This window comes from Mchenga conophoros, linkage group LG16, assembly GCF_057382185.1.
Source record: "Mchenga conophoros isolate Kocher_MC1m ecotype Shallow Benthic linkage group LG16, M_conophoros_male_GT1.1, whole genome shotgun sequence".
In the NCBI taxonomy this organism is placed as follows: Eukaryota; Metazoa; Chordata; class Actinopteri; order Cichliformes; family Cichlidae; genus Mchenga; species Mchenga conophoros.
This window is the reverse complement of record NC_140541.1, coordinates 12,584,147-12,604,122: the sequence shown is the minus strand read 5'-3', so window position 1 is coordinate 12,604,122 and position 19,976 is coordinate 12,584,147. Positions and strand designations below refer to the sequence as shown.

General features: G+C 39.5%; 1 protein-coding gene across 1 annotated transcript; it reads left to right on the top strand.

Annotated features, from left to right (window-relative positions):
* Window positions 1-74: 74 nt before the first annotated feature.
* Window positions 75-11,258, top strand: efhc2 (EF-hand domain (C-terminal) containing 2). Its single transcript, XM_085250207.1, has 15 exons — window positions 75-778; window positions 1,036-1,224; window positions 1,448-1,598; window positions 2,334-2,557; window positions 2,709-2,960; window positions 3,629-3,736; window positions 4,770-4,908; window positions 5,582-5,747; window positions 5,869-6,011; window positions 6,147-6,343; window positions 6,547-6,680; window positions 7,436-7,630; window positions 8,497-8,589; window positions 9,652-9,751; window positions 11,066-11,258. Exons 1-15 carry the CDS (start codon window positions 737-739, stop codon window positions 11,180-11,182), a joined length of 2,250 nt encoding a protein of 749 aa, XP_085106333.1. The 5' UTR covers window positions 75-736; the 3' UTR covers window positions 11,183-11,258.
* The last annotated feature ends 8,718 nt before the right edge of the window (window positions 11,259-19,976 follow it).

The following is a 19,976-nucleotide window of genomic DNA, read 5'->3' as shown; positions in this document are numbered from 1 at the left end:
TCTCGGATGCCTTTGAAGTCTGTTAGTATACATTCATCCATGCTTTGGTTTACTTTCACTTGGATTTTGTAAAATGTTTTAGTTTGCACTTATAATTAGAAACAAAAATGAGCTGCTACTCTGGCCATTTATTTTTGTATGCCCTACAAGCATAATAGTTTACAGTTTACAAGGAAACAGGATGTGTTATAATGTATTCTTGAGTCCAAGTTAAATTTTTGCAGGATGTGTGTGGCATACATTAAATTATAATTTCTTAGGTAGACACAGAGGGCTTTTAGATGGTGTAAAAGTTCAAGCAAGAATTATTTCCAAATCATCAGAATGTACAGTAAACTCTAAACAGCAAGGTATTATTTACAGGGATAATTACTTAATTACCTTAGTAGTGGTGGTTATATTATGCCAACTCTGATACTATTTGTAAACTTTAATATATAAATAGTACATAAGTACACAGTTTACGCTCTGTTGCACTTTTTAACTTGTAGGAAAAATAATGTGTTTATAAATTCTTTTTTATTTAATTGGCTATGTTAGCATCAAAATATACGATGAACAGCAATAATTTGAATATTGTTATGAAAATAAAAATATTTCATTGGTTCTTTTTGTTGCTAAGAGACGTGTCCCCAAAAGACGTTTCCATGGTAACAGACCAATAACAGACCGTTGGAACTTCAGGGCCGCTGAGTTTTATGGAGAAAGTAATCCAACAGTTATAAGTATTACCACCATGGCTTTACCGTTTCTGCCAGGGAACTCTCCCAATGAAAGAGTAAGTTTACGACACTTCGTATGTTTCTCGCAAATTACCGAGTTTCGTTAGCAGGCGACTTCCTTAGCTAGAAACTAACCCCAGGTCGCCTGTTAGCTAGAGAGCGCTTAAGCTCAGATAAAAGTGGTTGTACGAGTGGGTGAGTGATGTATGCTGTTTAGAAAGCGCTTTGAGTACTCAGGCATATAAGAACCAGTCTATTTAACATGTTTTTAATAGAAAGTGCTCAGATATACTTTCTCCTTTCTGTACCACAGCTGGGGAAGGAGAGATTCCACAAATCCCAACATTTTAACTATTCCAGTGGAGTCCCTATGCTGGTTGGGTCTGAGAAGCCAGGCATTGGAGGAGAACATTTAGTTGGTCAGGAGATTAAACCAAAGTACTCCGTCTATCCCATAGGAAGTGGTACCGGTTTACCACCATGGGTAACCTTTGACAAACAGGTGAATAATAGAAACTGATTTTAATTCTCCACTCAGACAGACATGGTATAGCTTTATGTTATTTTTTTTTCATGTCTGTTATTAAGGTTTAAAGCTTCCAATATCTTGTGTTACTCATTCAAGTAAAAAAAAAATTAAAGCCTGGTATTTTTTAAAGCCTGTAATCATTTCGCATTTGTCATTTGAGTAATTTTAGCCACAAAATATCATTTTGTTCTTCTAGGTTCTGTGTTTTGATGCATACTTCCAGGAGACTGTACCTGAGGCTCAGTCTGAGACGTACAGAATCAGAAAGTGTAAGATCTACTTCTTCCTGGAAGACGATACCATACAGGTTGTGGAGCCGGAGTACAAGAACAGTGGCATTCCCCAAGGTGTCTGTGATATAACAGGAAATATCTTGAGAATATTGCTTAAATTCAATTACAGCCTCAATAAATAAATAAACAATGAGACACTATGCAAAATATAAATGGAAACAGAATAAAATGAGTTGCAAATCTGATAAACTCACATTTTACTCATGATAAAAACTTGTAACATTTTTAAGAAAAAAATAAGGTCACTTTTGAATTTGATGGGAGGAAGATGAAGAAGAAGAAATTCAAATATTGCATTTTAATTCGTCTGACTACAGATGCAGTCTACTTTGCCTCTCTAAATTTTAAATGAGTGTTTGCTCAGAGAAGATGGTGGCGTTGTTCACATACAGCTTCTTCTCTGCATGATTGAGCTTTAACCGTTTCTGCCAACCATTTGTGGAAAGTGAACAGTGATTTCTGGAAGTGTTCCTGAGCTGATGCAGTGATTTCCATGATAAAACCATGCCTGTATTAGATGCCTTCGGGGTGGCGATGATCATGGGCATCCAGCATTGATTTTCAGCTTTGTCTCTTGCAAAAAGACATTTCTCCAGACAAATATGGGTTTATGAGTTTGTCAGTGATTGCATTCTGTTTTAATTTACATTCTATACAGCATCACAACTCTTTTGGGATTGGGTTTGGATTTTTGTTAATCTTCTGCTTTTTCCCAAGTGGCCCAAAAATCTGCAATATGATGAGAGTTTCCAGACTCATTTGTTACTGTGTTGGTGATCCCTGTCATAGGAACACTCATTCGTCGCCACCGTATTCCACTGCCTCCTCCAAATGAAGGCCAGTTCTACAACCTGTTCCATTTCAACATCAACCAACAGATGAAGCTGCACTCTCGCACATTCACTGTGACTGACTGTGACTCTTTCACAAGGAACTTTCTGACAAAACTTGGGGTGCACGTAAATAACCCTACAACTGTACCTGAGGACCCCTACAGCAGCCTACGGGAACAGGTGGGCATCCGAAATACATTTTTTGTTGTTTGTATTTTATTTTAACTCTTTTTTTTTTTTTTTAACTCTGTCGAAATATATTTTAATCCTCCTTTATTTATTTTTTTTAAAGAAAGTTATAGCGAATAATCTATTTGTTTCACGCTTTCAGCTCAAAAAGAGTATGCAGCCACTTCGGCCATATGAGAGACATGATACGCTGAAGCAGTTCTTGGACCATGACCGCAAAGTCCTGCGCTTCTACTGCTTCTGGGATGACTCACAGAGCATTTATGTTGACTTGCGGGAGCTCATACTGCACTACTTCCTGGTTGATGACACCATAGAGATCCGGGAGGTGATCCCCCCAAATTCTGGCAGAGACAAAGTGAACAAATTTCTTCGTCGCTGCAGACTACCTAAGGTAGGTAAAGCAGCGTGATAAGAGCGCGATAACAGCTGTCGAGAAATGAGAGAGTAAAGAAAAAAAGCACAGGCAGGGTTATACAAAAGGATAAATAAGGGCTTTTTTGAGCTTGAAGTTTTGCTATTTCTTTGTTTTTGTTAACTTTTAAAGATGGTTACTCCTAACCTAAAGGCTTGCAGTGTCCCTCTTTCTGGTTGTGTTGCTTCTTTTCGTCTTCCTGCTTTCATGGAGACCTCATTCACTCTGACAGGACTGCTTTAGCACCCAGTTTCCCTCAAGCATGTAGGCTTTCTCCTCCAGTTACTGACTGACCAAGCTTAATTCATCCTGAAGGACATCCAGGCATCAATCATGTCAATGTATAACTATGTGTTTTCAGTCCAGTAACGTTGTTTGCTCCGATGCCTTTTTATTAAATGTCAGCCTTAAAGGTTGAGCAGACTTTGCCATCCAGTGGGAAATCACCGTGTCCTTAACGACAGATCTCGTTTCCTTCTTCAGTCTTATTTTGTTGATCTGCTTCTCCCTCTCTCTTTCAGTCTTTTATCCGTCTTTTTATTTCTCTTACCAGTTGTGTGCATGCAGAATGGTATTTACTTATAAAGAATAATTTTTGTTTAACAGTTTCTGTATTTTTCCTGTCCGCACTTGTTTCCCTTTTGCAGCATGTTCCAGCCAAAGTCAAGCAGCCTGGAGAGATAACAGACCGCACGGTGCTCAACGTGCTCACCTCCAGTACTATGGGAAACCGCTACATACTGGACAGCCTCAAAGTATGTCCTGTCTCAGCCACGCTCACACTACAAACATGCTAACGGGATGTTATTTGAGAGGTCACTGAGAGGCTAGGCAGTTAGCGAGATTTACATGAATCTCAGAGGTTAAACCTAAAACGAGCTATTAAGACACTCGATTAGAGTTAGAGGATAAAATATGCGTCAAATTACAATCCAGTAATCCAGTCTAGGGGAAGGCAGCTTCCTTTTTCAGTTAATACAATACTGTGCAAACCTCTTGTGTCACTCCTCATTTCCTCCATATTTTGCTAGGAAATTAGGAAATAGAGGCAATTTATTGAAACATGTGTGTACATATGTGGAAATACAATATATAAGGCAAAAACAGAGGATGTACAAGACCTTGAAAGTCAAAGTATGACCACCTTTATACTTCACAGTCTGAACTCTCTTAGGTGGGTTTTCTTCTAATTTCTTTGACTATCCTTTAGGAATAGCTCTCAAAGACTTTCAAAGTTCTTCTTTGGATGTTGGCTGCTTTTTGTTCTGTTCTCTGTGAAGATGATGCCACACTGCTAAAATGATTCTGCTGAGGCCAGTCCATGACTGATAATGTTCCATTGTGTGTTTCTCTATTCAGATATGCTTTTACTGCGTTGGCAGTGTCATGCTGAAAAAGAAGCTGTTGCTAATCAAACACAGATTATGTTTGACCACACTTTTCTGTATTAAATAATAATTCCATCAATTTTCAGTTTTGCCTGTATGCAACCATCAGTCTTATCAGAAATAAAAGGTTTCCTGAGTTTGACCCAAAATAAGGTTTTAAAATGCTTCCACAGAGCGTTAATCTTATTCCACCATTTTTGCTGACATAATTTCTGCTGTGGATTTTAATACAGGATTCTTCGATCACCATGTCCCACTCCCTGTATCCACTCAGCACCAGGCTCTTAATAGATATAACCATCCAATTCATGTGTGTTTAAGTAATTCAATTCAACAAGTAAGATTCTATATAAGTTTTTGTTTTGTTTACTCGTGTCATTATCTCTATTCTCACCTGCAGACCGGAGCTGTCCACGAGGAATTCTACAAGGACTGTGATTTAATCATAGGTGGGGAAGTGAATGTGTGGGGCAGGAGAGTAATCCTCGCTGACTGTGATGACTTCACCAAACACTACTACCGCGCCAAATATGGCATCGGTACGGTAAACACTACTGCAGTGCTGTTGATTTCTTTATTTCAGTATTACTAAAAATGTTTGCATTGTTTCTTTGGACAGGATTGTCAACTGAAAAAAAAAATTGCATTATGTATACACCTATGGAATAACTGATGTAAGAAAATGCTTACAGTGACATATTTTTTCCTGGGGATTTTCACTTGTGTCTTGCATTGCATTAATATAAACACTTGGGGGCAGTAAGAGCAAGCATCTGCCAAAGCCGTCTTTCTTGTGGAGGTGATTCCTGAATCCAATGGTACAGGATAGATTTGCTTTCTGTCTATAGAGAGCGCTTATTGCTTGACGCTTATTAGAAAAACAGAAAGTGTTCAACACCACTGATGAACTGACAAAAGACACCTGGGCCTCCAGTTAAAGTTAAAGGCACTTACTCCCCAGCAGGGAAAAACCTTATAGTGTATCCTTGCTCACTGCCACCCTGGGCAGGTTTTGGGGGCTTGCTGCATTAGTCACAGTAGGAAACAAGACAGAGGCCCCGCTGACAGGTCACTGTGATGGAAGTGTCCCTTCTTGCTCTGAGTAGTCAGGGGTCAGCTCAGGGATAGGTGACCTGTTTCGTTGTGATCTCCTCCTGGGTTTATTTTCTTCTTTTAAATGTTTTGTCTCTTCTTTCTTCTGCTTCCTCTTAGAGGACTTCACCCCGTTGCAGTACAAAGCTCCGCCAGCCCCTAAGCCCCCGAGACCTGTGCCCCCCTACAACGGCTTTGGCTCAGAGGAGGACTCGCTTAGCTTCTGCCAGCACCTCCTGCCCAAGCCACCACGGAAAGACTTCCAGAAATTTATGGCGAAAGACAGGTTCGATGAGTTTAAGTCACAGTCACAATCAAATTAGTGAAAGTTTTTTATCTCTACTCTATCTCTCACTATATGTGTGTTAGTGCTAGCCCCGAACTCTACTGTGAGCCTGTCTCCACAGGTATGGCTTGGACAGTAAAGTGCTGAATTTCCAAGCTAAGATGATTACAGCTGATCCAGTTGACAGAGAGCGGGTCTTCATCATCTCCTTCTACCTCTCCAATGACACCATCAGTGTGTTTGAACGCCCACAGAAGAACTCAGGTAAAAACTTTCCATCCTCATTTGCAACAGAAACACTCGTAGGACCTGAGATACAAATCGATGACCCTCATGGTTCGGATACATGTAGTTAAGTATTACAGAAGCTTTCTTTCTACACTCTGTCCCATGTTGTAGGTGTTCTTGGTGGTAAGTTTCTGGAGCGCGGTCGTGTAAAGAAGCCAGGCCAGGAGCTGTTTAAGAGTCAGCTGTCTCAGTACTTTACAGCTCAGGATCTGTATGTGGGAGCTACCCTCTGCCTTAACAGCATCAACTTCCAGCTTCTGGATGCTGATGAATACACATTCAAGTACATGGAGCAGCATGCTGAGGAGGTAAAGAGGAAAAATAAGAAATCAGCTCAAGCTGGTTTTAGTTTTTTGTCTCGGGGGCATGAAGCAGTCCGCTTTTCCTTAAGTGCTATTATTTCCTTAACTGCATTTCGTTACCCTGTACCTGTGCATGTGCAATGACAATAAAGTTGAATTCTATTCTAATTCTATTCTATTAAGCATGTTTTCTGTGTTACCCTTTAAAGTTTCCCAGAGCCAACATGGGCATCATCATTAGCAAACTAAGGTCCCTTCCGGAGGAGAAACAGTGTGAGATCAGGAAGTTTCTGACTCTCAGTGACCCCAGCAACACTGGCTTCATCCCTTTTGAGTCGATAAGGTACAGTAATGAAGCAAAAGCACTTGCAGTTTAATCTCTAGCCCGCAAGTGTTGAAGTACGTGATCAATGTATTCAGTTCTCCAAGGTGAAATTACTGCCAGCACCTCCTGTTAGCAGAGTGTGGTAACTTGGACGAGACCGAGAGAAGGGTTCTAGTTCCCAACCATAAAGTGATGAAAAGGACAGTTAATCACTACATATGTGGAGTTTAAATAGTGATTTACTGGAGACTAATTTGTTCCTATCCAATTCTAGGGATGTAAATATAATAAGTGACACATGAAAGCAAAGAGAAATCCTGTGCACAGTATATTAAGGGTGTTTTCACATCTGCAGGGTTTAGTCAGTTTAAATCAAATTCTAAGTCGAACTCTCTTCGTTTTATGGAAAATGGAGAATAAAACAGTTAGTATGGGCCAGCTATAAATTGAATGTAAGTTCTCCATGTTATCCACTCAGCGAGAACATAACCTCAACCTCTTTCCTCTATTTACTTTTGTTGCTCCAGACACATCTGACCAATAAGCATACTACACGTTCTCACTTATTTTGTAGCAACACATTTTGGTTCACTTGGAGTTCCCCTTCGAGTTTTATCTGGTAACCAGAAACCAAATCTTCGTGTTTAGATACTCATGAGCTGATTTGGACCAGAGTAAGTGAACTGTAGGTGTGAAAACAACCTTAAAGGATTGTGAGATGTGGGTTAATTCATTTGTCATCAGTTTTTGTGTATTATTTTCTCCCCACATAGGAGCCTGCTGCTGGGACTGGACTGCAATCTGTCTGAGCACGAGGTGCTGGTGCTGGGCCGGTGTTTCTCAGAGCGCGAGCAGACCCAGGTGGACGTGGGCTTGATGCTGGCTGTGGCCCAGGACTTCCTCAAGAAGAAGGCCTTTGAAGAATTCCCTAAAATGGCCAGAGCATTCGCGGATCACGATCGACACAAGTAAGGCAAAATACTATTGCAACATAAACACAGACACACACAGAAAAACACACAGGCAGATAGCGTCACAACAAGGCATCAATCGTGCAGCCTGTGGCCCCCATACCTCAGAGCAACGATTAGTTCCAGCAATGCCATAGCGGAGCATGGGAACCAGATGGATCCTTAAGACCTGTTTAGCCCAGTGCGCACGCACGCGCGCACACACACACACACACACACACACACACACACACACACACACACACACACACACAGTCTCCTGAGTCTATTATGTGTGTTTTTCATTGTCTGTCACCTTCATTTTGTTTTTGTGCATAAAATCACATATTTAATGCGCACACACTGCTCATCCACTTGATAGGACCTTTAACCCACTTTTGCTGATTTGTTTATGTGACACAAGTGTAGACACCCTTGATAGGCATCAACTTGTTCATCAGCGTCCCTGTAATAAGGAAGGCATGACAAGAACGGCGCCTCTGGACTCGCGGTCATTACTGTGGAGAATAAGTGTTCTTGCAGGACAGACATCCTCTGTTTTACACACATTGTCCAAATACGATATCACTTTAAAACGTTTTCCACTAGCACTGAATTTATGTCAGTCCTTATGGGAATTACATGTACTTTATGTTAAACTAACAACAAAGGCCAGCTCATGTTGCTGCTGATGGCACATTGTCTCTGATGTAATGTACTGGCCTCTAACCAACATGTTTTGTTTTGTTTTTTTTCTTAGAGCCTTTCTCAAATGTCTCTACAAACAGCAGGCTCACAGCCAATGCGAGTCTGAACTGTAGCTGCAGCTTTTGGCTCTACCATATGTTGGATATGTTGTGCGCTTGTTTTGTTTTTTTCTTTAGGACACAACGTCTCTCCACAAAAGCGATAAGGACCATTTGTAAAGCTTTCCACCTTCCCGTGCCCAACAGCCTGCTCGAAGGTCTTCTCAGCAAGTAAGAGCCCACAAATCAGTTTAGAGTAGAGCAGTTCAAGGTCCCCTCAAAAATGTCAGAACATTTTCAGAAGGCTTTTCAGAAAGGTTTATTTTCACCGAGGTGAAGTGCAGTCCGCAATCTGTGCCCGGGATTGTTCTTGTCATACAAAAAAAATCTCTACCGAACTGAAAACCACAAAAATTAAGAAATGGTGCCTTGTTACAATCTTTTCAAGGACATATCTTATAAATATTTAAAGGTGTGTTCTGACCAGAGTTGTTTTTTTTAATTGCACTTGAAATTTTGGTTTCCATTTTCAGTTGGTTTCCAGTGTGCGTTTCATTTTTTTGTTTCAGCTTGATTTATTTAGTTTCAGTGTTTAGACTCAGTTTTGTTTTTATTTGTTATTATTTGTGTTGGGGGTATTTGACTGGGTAAGACATATAAGACATCAAGTAGACATCCCAATCACAATCTGCACTAACATCTCCTGATGGTTGAGAAAACTACATTTTAAAAATCTTAAAGACAATTTCTTCGTATTTTTTTGGCTGCTTTTGTCAGCCCAGAATATTGTTTGGTAGTTTCTGTTTTCTCTGAAGTCTACATTGTTTATTTTTATTCCACATTAAAAAAAATCATACTTGGCTTTACAGTTGTTGTTACAAGTTGCGAAGAAAAGTTTTGAAGTAGTGCAGATAAAGTGCAGAAGATGGGTTAAACTTGGCCCAGGTGGTGTGAATACAGTCCAATATGCATCCGTGCAAACTGAAAATATTTCACCTTTCAACAAAAAATGTATGAAAGCCACAGAGATTCTGACTCAGACTGGATTTTCCAGAAGCCACAGACAAACAGAAAGTACATGATTATTGTAGCACCTTTGGGGCAGCTGGAACTGGAAGAATAAGCAAAAATTGCAGGAGTCTGATAATTAATGTGTAATTCCATCTGTGACTTATTTTTGAAAAGGAAGCAATTCTTAAATTTTAGTTTGCAAAATGGTTCAATAAGCTCCAGCGACTGTGACCATGAAGCACAAAAAAACAGTTTCTCAAGTGGATGGCATCTTTTATTCAGGTTTGCAGATGGAGATGAGATTGACTACTATGCCTTCCTTGCTGGTATTAACTGGTTAGAGCACCCTGCTCCACCCGTGATGCCTGAAGACACCTTAAAGGTGAGAAAAAGCAGGAACTATAAAGCAAATAAAGCAAGAAGAAAGAGTCAATTCAGTGAGAGACAGTAAGTGATTTCACAGCATGTGCACAGATTTTTTAAATAGGGGTAACTGAAAATGAGTTTACGTTCTCCTCTAACCTGCAATCACTCAGTGGATGAGTGAGCCAAAGGCAGAATCAAGTGAGCGGAAAGGAACAGTCATCGGATAAGAAGACAATTTGTGTGTGTGTGTGTGTGTGTGTGTGTGTGTGTGTGTGTGTGTGTGTGTGTGTGTGTGTGTGTGTGTGTGTGTTTGTGTGTGTGTGTGTGTGTGTGTGTGTAAGGCAAATGTCTTGAGAGAGACATACATACAGAGGTGGTCAAAAAGAAGTAGCTCTTCTCTTCTTCTCTATTTACGTGTATCTTTCCTGTGTAATACAAATTCGGCATGCTACGCTACAGCCAAATCTAAGCAGAAACAGGTGAGCAGGAGAGATATTCACCAGACTTGCGTGAATAGAACAAGAGTGAAGGAATCTGTGTATGTGCTCACGGTGTGTGTGTGTGTGTGTGTGTGTGTGTGTATACTGACACTGTGCTTAATTTATTCTCCATTTTCCTCTGCCATGGTTTCCAGCTGCTTTTTTCCTCGCCTGCTTCTAAGCCCAAACTCATTGCTCAGTCTCTGCTCAACTACTCTGCCGTCCTAAAAAATCTCCAAGGCAAACCCTCGAAGAGACCAAAAATGGCCACTGCACCTTTTTAACATTTTTTAAGGTGTCAAGAACAACAGGAATGTCACGTTGGCAGGTCCAGACAAACTAACTTCTCCTTGCGTGCCTTTTTGGTATTTGCTGCATTCCAGCTCGCTGTTTAGCATTGCTGATTTTCTTATTGCCTCTGCTGTTATCATTCTTTTGTTCTGTTCATTTTACTTTATCTTGGAAACAATTTAAAAAAAAAGTGGAAAGTGCTAAATGGCACTTTTGTAAGCAGGATTTTCCTTTGTTTCCTAGGGTTTAATCAGTATAATGGAGGTAAAAGACAGCCCTCAGTTTTGTTAACGTTTGAAAAAGCAGTGCTATTTTAAATAGCCCTTTTGCTACACTCTGAAATGTTTCATTTGTGCAAAAGTGCATAGTCAAGTCATAGTGCAGAGTCAAGCAAATAAAAGAACAATAAAGGAGAGCGTTATCACAGAGAAGCACAAACAGTCACAGAGGAGAGAAAGAAATAGTAAAATAAAGCTGGACACCAGAATGATCAATTATTTACAACACTAAGTATTTGAATCTGCTCAAAGTGACGTGTGTGTTCCTGTTCCTGTTTCCAGTTTGAAGTCGATGTGGGGTTTGATGGTGGCCGAGCAGCCGTGAAAAACATCAACTACTCTGCCTTCCTGCAGGATGCATTCAGCTTGCCCTCAAACAGCAGTGACACCTCAGCATAGACACATACCCTTACCCCATGGACACAAACACACACACTGCTCATTCCTCAATTAAAGGACATGGTACATCACATAACCAGCCTCTTGTGTTTTCATCATGGGTCACAGTGAAGATGTGTAAAACCACAGGAGAGGTGGTATGCATGTGTGTGTGTACAGTTTGGCAGCAGTGGTTAAAGCGCAAAGCTAAAACAATTGAGTTAACTGGAAAATTGGTGCTTTAGGGGAGAGAAGTTGTGAGAACACAGATGTTTTTTTTTATGTACTTGCATGTGTTAGTGTGTGTTTGCGATTTGGTTTGAACTTAACTAAGATATGGTTGAAAAACACATGCTGGCCAGAGCTCTGCTCACAAACATATTGATTAAACAGTATTACCTTTACAAGAAAAAGCTGACATTTGGCAGTCATTTTGTTAATGATACCATGTTGTGTCTGCCTTGCCAAATGATTAAACTAAAGGACAAGGACATAAAAATTTTAGGTACTAAACTTTATCATTTTAACAACTAAATAAGGTTGTAAAGATAAACATGCTACACGTTGTTCAAAGTCATCAGTGATACTCCGAAACCTAACCCTGGGAATTCAGAACATGTAGTTAATGTTTTCGTGAAATTCCTTTCCCAAATCTTGGCAATGATGGAATTTAGAAAACAGTCTGACACACATCAGAAACTATTCACATTTTTACAGGGTTATGGTAGGGTTAGGCTGATGACTAAGCCCTCAGAGGTTTAAGCTGCTTTAACCCTTTGAGGGCTAAGGTTAAGCCTAATTACAGCTCCCGCAGCCTCTGCAAGCTGCTTCGCAACCCTACCTCTACTCCAGCTCTTCCATTTCATAGTATTTATGTTGTTTCTGACTTAATCAGTGTCATGCTTGTTGTCACTGATGCCTGCCAAAGATAAATTACTGCAGACACGGTGGTTAACACATTTGCCTTGCAGCAAGAAAGTCCTGTATTTGAATCCACCAGCTGGCTGACGCCTTTCTGTGTGGAGGTTGCACATTCTCCCTGCATGGGTTCTCTCCAAATGCTCTGGCTTCACCGCCCAGTGCTCCACCCAAGTCAGATTAACTGGTGTTCAAAACTGGCCACAGGTAGGAAAGTGAGTGTGAATGGTTGTCTTTCCGTTGATTTTGTTGACAGACTGGCAACCTTAATTCATAAGAAGTGAACTGAAGTGAATGACCTCAACCATACAGCTCTTTACTTGGTATGAATCTTCTAGTCACTGGACCCTTTTCTATCTCCTCTAGAGCTATAGAAAAAAATGTACAGATGAGATCAGAATTATTAGACCCCTATGAAAAAAAAATGTATTTCCCAAGTACTGTTAAAGAGAGCAATGGGTTTTTAACACAGCATTTTCCAAACATCCTGGTTTTATTTTGAATGCTTACATTATTTTGCTTTGCAGAAAGAAACATGATTATTTAACAAAAAAGCAAAACTAGCAGCTTGCAGTCATTTCTTGTAGTTTTCAATAAGTCTCCTGACCAATCGCAGCTCACTCTTCTTTGGCAGATCTCAAGCTCCTCCAGATTTGATGGTAGTGTGGCTTGGACCTTGGCCTTCCATTCAGTTTAGGCCAGGCCACAGACTTTTTAATGGGATTCAAATCAGGGCTTTGGGGAGTCCAATCAGTAACATGTCGTTGGAAGATAAAGCGACAAGTTTTGCTGCTGACTGCAGTTTTCTTTCAAAATCTACAAATATCCTTCTTTCTTCATTATTCCTTGCACCTTCACGAGATTCTCAGTTCCAGACATACTGAAGCACCCTCACAGCATAATACTCCCACCACCATGCTTTACTATTCTATTGGTTGTACGCCTCAATCTTCTTTCTCTAAATATAAGCAGTGTCTTTGTTGTTGCTCTAGTTTAATCTCATCTGACTAAAGGATGAACTTCCAGTAAATGTAATCTTTCTCCAGGTTGTATTTAGCATAGCTCAGTGTGGCTTGAAGGTTTCTCTTTTGTAGGAATGGAGCTTTTCTTGGTCTGCAGCCTCACAGTCCATTCCTTTGGGGTTCTAGTAATTATCGTCTTTGACACTAAAATTCCCAACTTGGCTAAGTCATTCACTCGTGTCTTGGCAGTTGTTCTGGGTACTGGACACAAAATTATCAGCCCTCCTGTTAAATCAAAAGTTTTCACAGGGGGCTGATCATTTTGCCCTAATCCGTAGATGGGTTGTAATGATCCAAAATCCAGAAATTATATCCAGGCCTTATATTTTTATGATCATGGCAAAAATTTTCAAAGTCGAAATGTAAATAGAGAAAACAAAATGGATGTTGTTGTTTTTTGTTGTCTCTCTTTGGCTTCAGTTATAAATTCCCTGAGGCTCATTCCGGCATCAGTGACTTATTGTCAGTGATAGTTGTGGGAATTCTTTTCTCATACTAAATGGATGAAAACATCGCAAAGGATATTGGCAACACATAGAAGTGAAGTGAAGTTCTTCATAGGTCAGAATTACATGGAACTACACTCTCATGTTTGCCTGTCTGTATGTGGCACTGCTGGAATATGAAAAAGCACAGGTTGTTCAGGTTGAGGCGCCGTTGTAATGGGAGCCGGCGTTGCAAATTATAGTAAGGGGATAAGTCAAACATTGGGTAATCAAACACCGAATCCCCTTTGTGTAACCACACACACACATGTCTGTGAAGGTTCTCAGTAACCACACACACATGCAAACACACACCATATGTACCGCCTCACCCCTTTCACACTGAGCACAGAAACAGTGCATTACATCACTCAGGGCATTATCAGGTCCTGTCCGCCTGCTTTCACACGTACTAAAATATTAACCTCCACAGTCACCCGCCACCAAAACACAACGAGTGACGGTGATGCGGTCAGCGGTGGCGGGGAGCTTCCTGGGCACATGCTTGGCTTTTTTTTGCTTTCTGAAACATGAGGTGAGAGAGAGAGAGGATAATGAGGGAGGAATTTCAACGCCTCCACCACCCACACATCGTCCAACACTCCTCTTCCTCCTGTCAGTTGCTATACACCCACACATCCCATTTTCTGCCCTGTCACGGTCTGTGGCACAGCAACAGCAGATTGAATGGGTTGCGTCATCATCATTGGGCTTAGAAATATGGATGTGACATATGAGGTGCACAACGTCCTTCAGGAGTAGGCTGGGCTTTTAAAAATATAGAATATTATAGTTTCAGCTGAAGTATACAAAGTACTTGCTGATCAATGATTTTTGATTGTCTTTGGATGTATTCAGAAAATAAATTACGCTTTGCGACAAACAATAAGTTTGTTAGTGGGATGCCTCTGTTATTTAAAGTGGGGAGGAAGTACTCAGAGACTTACTGACATATGGGGAAGGTCATGCAGTGAAAATATCAAAGGAAGTTATTATATTCAGGACAATGTATTACTACTTTTAAAAAGTGCTCCAGGCAGAGTAATGGTCACTGTGACTGTTATGTGTACTGTATATTAGATTATAAATATGCATTCAGTTAAAAACAAGCAAATAATGATTGTGTTCTTTACAGATTAATCACTAATCATTTCCCAAATGAATCCATTAAATGTAGAGTAGAAAGTAGTGGAAGACACTCATCTAGTTATGAACCAAATTTCCACTTACTCACTGCTGCTTTTTTTTACAGATAATCAGAACATCCTGAACTTTAATATATATGTATATGTGAAAGAACATATATAAGTGTGCGGATTTATATACATCCAGACCAGTTAGAGAAGAGAATCAAAAACTATGAAAAGGAGAGAACAGCTTATTGATCTCAGATTTTTTGCTTCTGTGTCGGACACAAAAGAAAGATGTCTGTCAGGTTTCAAAAGCAGTTAGGTCGATCCTTCAGAAAAGTAGTGTATCTTTTTCAGGAGTCCTTCCGTTTGTGTAGGATGGGCCTTCTTGGCACAAGTTGACAAAAGGCAGTAATGTCAGCTTGGATTCTGTTCAGGTTCACATTTGGAGGGTTTACCCCAAATATTGCTGTAATAGCAGACAGTGCAGTTTTCCCCAAATTGTAGAAAACTTTCAAAATCTTGACATCAGAAATGTTTTAAATTTGGGTACGAACGAAGACAGTTTACAACGATCACATGTAGTCTTAAGGTCACAGTAAATTTCTGTTAATTAAATAATCTGACTTTGGCCCAGTGAAGCCTGTGTATGGTCTTAAATTCGATTGTTTCGATTATTTCACTTTGTGCCACTCCCATCTTTGTTTTGAAGAGTGTAAAGTTACAAGGCAATGAGCATTTAGTAATTTATTCCATTGTTTCAAATGCGTGCTACACTTTGAGGACAGCAGAGAGAACTGAGGGAAGGGGGGAACACAGGTAAAAGAAAATTTGACCTAAAAAAATTTCTTTCTCCTTCATCTGTTCTCATCTGTACTGAACTCAAATCTATGTGAGAATTGTGCAAAAGAAAAAGTTTTTTTTTTTTTAAAAGGTGCAAAGCCCTCCTTTATGCTGCTTTTAACAGATTTCAAGGTGGCTGTACATTTTTATAGCATTTTTAAGCAAAAGCGGTTACACAGACCTCACCCTGAATTTATTTTAGATTCTTCTAGGCTATGTCTACGGGCACATTTTAATGTTTAAACCACACTTTTGAATGATTGTTTCAGATCTCAACGACCACTCACTATGCAATGGACTAGAGTTCCTCATTCTGTAGTGCTGTCCAAATGAATTATGAGTATTATCACAATATCAACCGTATTTGTGCTTATTAATTTGAGAAAATGCACGTCTGTATTTATTTGTTTAGCAGATGCTGAGTCACTTTTTAACAATCCGACAGAAATTAATGTAAATAACAATGTTGCAAAAATAGCTGCTTCATAGTGTAGTGCTTTAAACATTCAGCTAGCATACGAGATGGTTAAAGACTGCCCATGGGATTGCATCTGGTGTAAAAATCAAATCAAATATGTGGAGCTGTCTGCTGTGAGGACCCCTTCTGTATAAGTTAGCAGCCAACAGAAACTCATTTTGGCTGCTGAGAGAATGACAGAAGTAGTTTTTGAAAGTGTTTTTAAGGTGGTACATGAACTTATTGTATAGTCATCCGCATCCCAAAGAACAAAAGTCCTTCTAGAAGTGAGTCTAGCTGTTGGCTCTTATTTGCACAGTTGCTTTAAAGCATTATCAGACCTGGGGTGGTGAACCTGCAGCTCCACAGCCACATGCTGCCCTTTTGCTCATCTCACATGAGACAAATTTAGCAAACACCAAAAACAGTAATAAGCTAAATAATTTCAAGAAAAATCAGGATATTGCTGTATTTACAGGTCCCACAGTTGATGACTGTCTACATGTAGCTGGAGAAAAATGAAAAGGAATCTTGCATATTGAACTAGACTGTCTACTGCAGATTAGATAACTGGAATAAAATGGATGGATGGAGTCCACAGTCGAGCAGAGTAGTCAGATGTGTTAGTAGGTTTTGATTTACATGAGTTAGAACTTCATAGAGATTTGGGGGGTCAAAAGTTGCTCTTTTGGATAGTAAATGTACTTTATTTTCAGCGCAACTGCATGCACAGAATCATAGCAGTGAAAACAAAACACAACTACTGATATAAGTTTGCTGTCTTTGTCCTGAAACATGGCAGCTGAATATTGTGCCATGTGTCTCTCTTGCATTAGGGAGTAGGTAGTCCTGAATAAGTAAATGATAAGATTCATCAGCTGTTAAAAAAAAAGGAAGTTTCTCAAGAAAATAAAATTACAAATTAAAAGGAAAAAACTTTTGTTTAGCTGCAGTTGTCCACACAGAAAACAAAAGCTAACAGGCATTAGCTTGCATAATTGTAATGGACCCTACCATGGAGTATGGTTAACTCCATAAAATTCTAATCGTTGTGATGAGCTTTCATAAATGTATTTATTTATAAACGTCACAATTTTAAAAAGGACTTTTATGTGAATTGATATTTGTCTGCATGCTGTATAGAAGGTTAATGTTGCTGTTAACGTTTCAGAAAGCGTTTTATCAAACAGCACAACGAGGAACATGTGACTCAAACTTTGCAGCAAACACGGAGGGCAACAGTGAATCACCCTCTGCGATTCACTGTTTAGTTCATGTGGTTTGTGTTCTGTTGCCTCTACTCAGCACAAACGGGACACGGAGGCTTGTTTTAAAGAGTCTGCTCCTTTTTTTCTTTTCTTTTTTTTTGTCCTCATTCTACTTTACTGCTGTTCTGCTCAGGACCATTGTACTGTAAAAACCGATACGCAGGAAATCCATAAATGTCTCCTGGGTGAAGAGGATCTGAGTGTGCGGCGCACGTCCAAATATGCAGATATGTTTGCGTGCACGCACTCTATGTGCGTGAGTGGCCTAATGCAAGTCTGATGGAGTCATGGCTAATCTATGAAGTCTAAACAGATATCTGAGAACAAGAGGGGGGAGTTTCTGTTTACTGGCTGGGTGCCTTTCTTTTCTCATGACAACAAATCTTAAACCTGGAACAACACACTCACACACACACATCACACATCACAAAGCACCTGTGTTCAGATGTTGTTTTCTCAGAACTGTTCCCCCAAAGCAGCAGTTTTTGGCCCTGCACTTAACTCGGAACAATCTGCCAGTAATTGTTATAATCTTTTAATCCGTCCTGCTAATGATTTTCTACACAGCTTAAGACTGTAGTTGTGGAAAATTATCAAGTTTGTTTAGCTAAAGTCATTACCTACACAACATTAAAAAAAAGATACAGGCAGGGCATCAGACTTACGCCATCTCACGCTATCCCCAGCACCGCCCTGCTCTGTCACACCAACCCTCTGCATGTCGTCCTTCAGTGCATCCATAAATCTTCTCTGTGGTCTTCCTCTTGCCTTTTTCTTGGCAGCTCCAAATTCAACATCCTTTGTTCAAAATATCCAGTATTCCTCCTGCATCCAAACCAGCTTTTTGTCCAAACTGCTCAACCTCAACTGTCCCTCTGATATACTCATTTTACTTCAATTTCAAAATATGTGTATATTTAATTTATTAGTATTTTTTATTTTTTTTAATGGTCCGTTGGCCCGCTTTCGGGCCTTTTTGTCACATATTGTAATCTGAGGCAAAGGATAAACATGCATATCCGAAAGACCGTTAAAGATAAAAGCCTGAATTTTTCATTGCCCTGACATACATCAAAGTACGTGTACACACTGGCTAGGTAAAATATGAAAGAAAAAAAATTCAAGCCAACCTGTAAAGTCTCACGTTGTGAAAGACAATTCACAAAACTGTGAAATAAAGTATGCAGAAAAGCTTTTAACATGAAATACTTCATCACGAAAGATTGAGCAAATATGACAAAAACAAAAGTATCAGTAGATTGTCGCGTCTAAATAAATCAAAAGTATGACATTTACAGGTGGGACTTTAATTACAACTCAGAAAATAATTTTGTTAAATATGTATGTATATTTTTTCCATTTTCTTCTTAAATCATCACATTTTTAAAAACATTTTCTGCATTTAAAAAATGCCTCGAAAGTTTATGTTTCAAAGGTTGAACATATGTTCTGATTGCTGTGAAATTGTAGCTTTATGTATCAAATACTTTCAAGATATATTTTGGGAGAAATGGTCCATTTATCCATTTTCAGGTCTCTTTTTTTTGCACATTGAAATCTCAGACCATGTTTGAACACGATTATCTCAAAAGTGATTAAAGATAAAAGCCTAAAACTTTCATTTGTATTCAAATATCTGAGTATTTACTAGTTAAAATATATTTATTTAGAATTATGGGACTATAAATAAGTCCTATAATTAAGAATCCACAAATAAAAAAAACTTTACATTGCAAAAGAAAATTGGTGACAATGTCTGAATAGTTATATTTTCCAAAAATGCAAAAGCAAACGTAGAATATTTTTGAACATGAAATTGTTATTCACAAAAATAAAGAAAATGCTGTTTTTGTTCAACTTTCATGCTGGATTGGGGAAATATAACAAGTTTTACCACAAAAACAAAATATGAGCAGATAGTTTAATCCAAATAGAACAAATCTCTGTTTTGAGTTCTTGATCATCTGATTTGAGATGGAATGACGATGTTGTGATGAAAACTTTGCAAAACCTTTGGAAATGAGAGCTAGATGGTATCATGTTTGTTGACTGGTTTTTGCTTTTGCCTTTTGAACACAGGTAGAGTGTTTTTGTAGCACAGTTCAAACTACCTTCACTAAACATGATGCCTTTCCACCTGTTGATTCTGACTCAGAAGTCCCAAGTGGGCTGCAGAGGTAGAGCAGCTACTTTAATGTCCACTGCAATGGGACTTCTATGGGAATGAAGTGAGTTTAGTAGATTTTTTTTGCAGCTCTCCCTCATTTCGGTGATTGCTCTGTGCCAATGGCCATTGGTATAGAGAGAGGGTGGAGGTAGAGAGGGCTAAGCCTTGGACCCCACTTTACAGGGTCAGACCCTGCCCCAGGTGCACATGGGAAAGCACTTATTTGCTCTTTTCTTTGTTCCATATCTCAGAATCTTTTCACTTTCTCTCTTATATCCCTTTATTTGTTCTGATTTCCCATGCAATGTCATGCACACAGCTATGTGTTTTGGGTTTAAATGAGTGTTAAGATCATTAGCTACGGTGTGGTCTGCACTCACTGCGCCCTCATCGCCATTTGAGCTGTGCAGTTTCTCTTTGATACCAGAGTTTTATTGCTGTACTAGACAATATCCCTTGATTCTGAGCTAACTGTGTTTCTCCCTGAGCTCCATAGGCAGACCTGGTACGCTCATCAGACACCAA

Coding starts and splice junctions, on each gene's coding strand:
- efhc2 (XM_085250207.1), top strand. CDS start 737: ATGGCTTTACCGTTTCTGCCAGGGAACTCTCCCAATGAAAGA. Junction 2,961..3,628: donor GTCGCTGCAGACTACCTAAG/GTAGGTAAAGCA, acceptor TCCCTTTTGCAG/CATGTTCCAGCCAAAGTCAA. Junction 6,681..7,435: donor ATCCCTTTTGAGTCGATAAG/GTACAGTAATGA, acceptor CTCCCCACATAG/GAGCCTGCTGCTGGGACTGG.